The 1169-nt window shown below is 67.4% G+C and overlaps 1 protein-coding gene across 1 annotated transcript; it reads right to left on the reverse strand.

The window, feature by feature from the left end:
* Positions 1-142: 142 nt before the first annotated feature.
* EMIHUDRAFT_258383 (hypothetical protein) lies at positions 143-634 on the reverse strand (the record flags this gene model as incomplete). The annotated part of the gene is made up of 2 exons (XM_005760427.1): positions 143-232; positions 308-634. Coding segments are annotated over 2 exons (417 nt in total), but the record flags the coding sequence as incomplete, so codon positions are not given.
* Between the last annotated feature and the right edge of the window lie 535 nt (positions 635-1169).

Raw genomic sequence — 1169 nt, forward strand, 5'->3', positions numbered from 1 at the left:
AGAGAGGGAGAGAGGGAGAGAGGGAGAGAGGGAGAGAGGGAGAGAGGGAGAGAGGGAGAGAGGGAGAGAGGGAGAGAGGGAGAGAGGGAGGGAGGGGGAGGGGGAGAGGCAGAGGCAGAGGCAGAGGGAAGGGGGTGCTTACCAGCGCCAGCGATCCAGACACGAGCGAGTCGACCGCCGACGTGGCGCCGGCCAGCGTAGTCGCCTCGGCGGGCCCTCGCTGCACCTCGCGCTTCAGCGCCGCAGCCGCGTCGCCGAGGGCGGTTGCCGCGCCGCCGCGCGCGGCGAGGAAGGTCAGCCGCATCACGCCGCCGCCGTACAGGAGCTCCTCACTCTCCTCATCCTCGAGGCCCTCGACGCACGCGGCAAGGGCACGGGCGAGCCGGACGGCTGCGGGGTCGTCCTCCGCGGACGCGCCGGGCACGCGCCGCACGATGTTGGACAGGTTGATGCCCTGCGACGTGAACTGCTCGACCGCGTCCTCCAGCGCCTCGTCGGGCGCCATGTCGAGGTCCTCGATGTTCTCCTTGACGGCCTCGTCGAACGTCTCTTGTGAGATGCGCGCGTAAAGCGTCGAGTTGACCTTCTCGTCCTTGGCGCCGCCGGCGACGAAGCCGGGGCGGAGGCCTCCCATGCTAGGCGAGCAACGGCCACAACAGGTCCGGGGGTGGGGCGTTTCGCGGCAGGCCTGCGTAAATTCTTTTTTCCAGCTTTTCTTTTTTCAAAGGGAGTGTGTTCCGCCGCGTCGCCCAGTTGGCATTGGAGCTAGATCCCGCCGTTCTAACTGCCATGTCGGCCGGTCGTCGGCTGCTGCTCTCGCCTCGCTGGCGGCGCGTTCAAGTGCCGCGGCGCCCAGCCTTCCTGTGGGCCCGCGGCGGCTCGCCGCCACGGTTCGGCACAATGTGACCGATCCGGGTCCGTCCCGGCGTACCGCCAGTGCCACTTCCTCGCCGATTTTTTGCTCGACCAGTTTGTCGACAAACTTATGCCAGAGCTCCTGCTGCTCGACTGAGCGGCGGAGCCGGCCATTCGCGGCCGAGAGGCGGTGCGCCGACACCGGGGCTACGGCTCGGGACCGTTTCCGGGCCGTCTCGAGCAACCTCAAATTTTGATGATTTCATGACCTCGCCTTTTTGCGGCTCTTTGACATCCACCTCGCGGCCCGCTGC

The sequence above is a fragment of the Emiliania huxleyi genome, assembly GCF_000372725.1.
Source record: "Emiliania huxleyi CCMP1516 unplaced genomic scaffold EMIHUscaffold_7566, whole genome shotgun sequence".
Taxonomy (NCBI): Eukaryota; Haptophyta; order Isochrysidales; family Noelaerhabdaceae; genus Emiliania; species Emiliania huxleyi.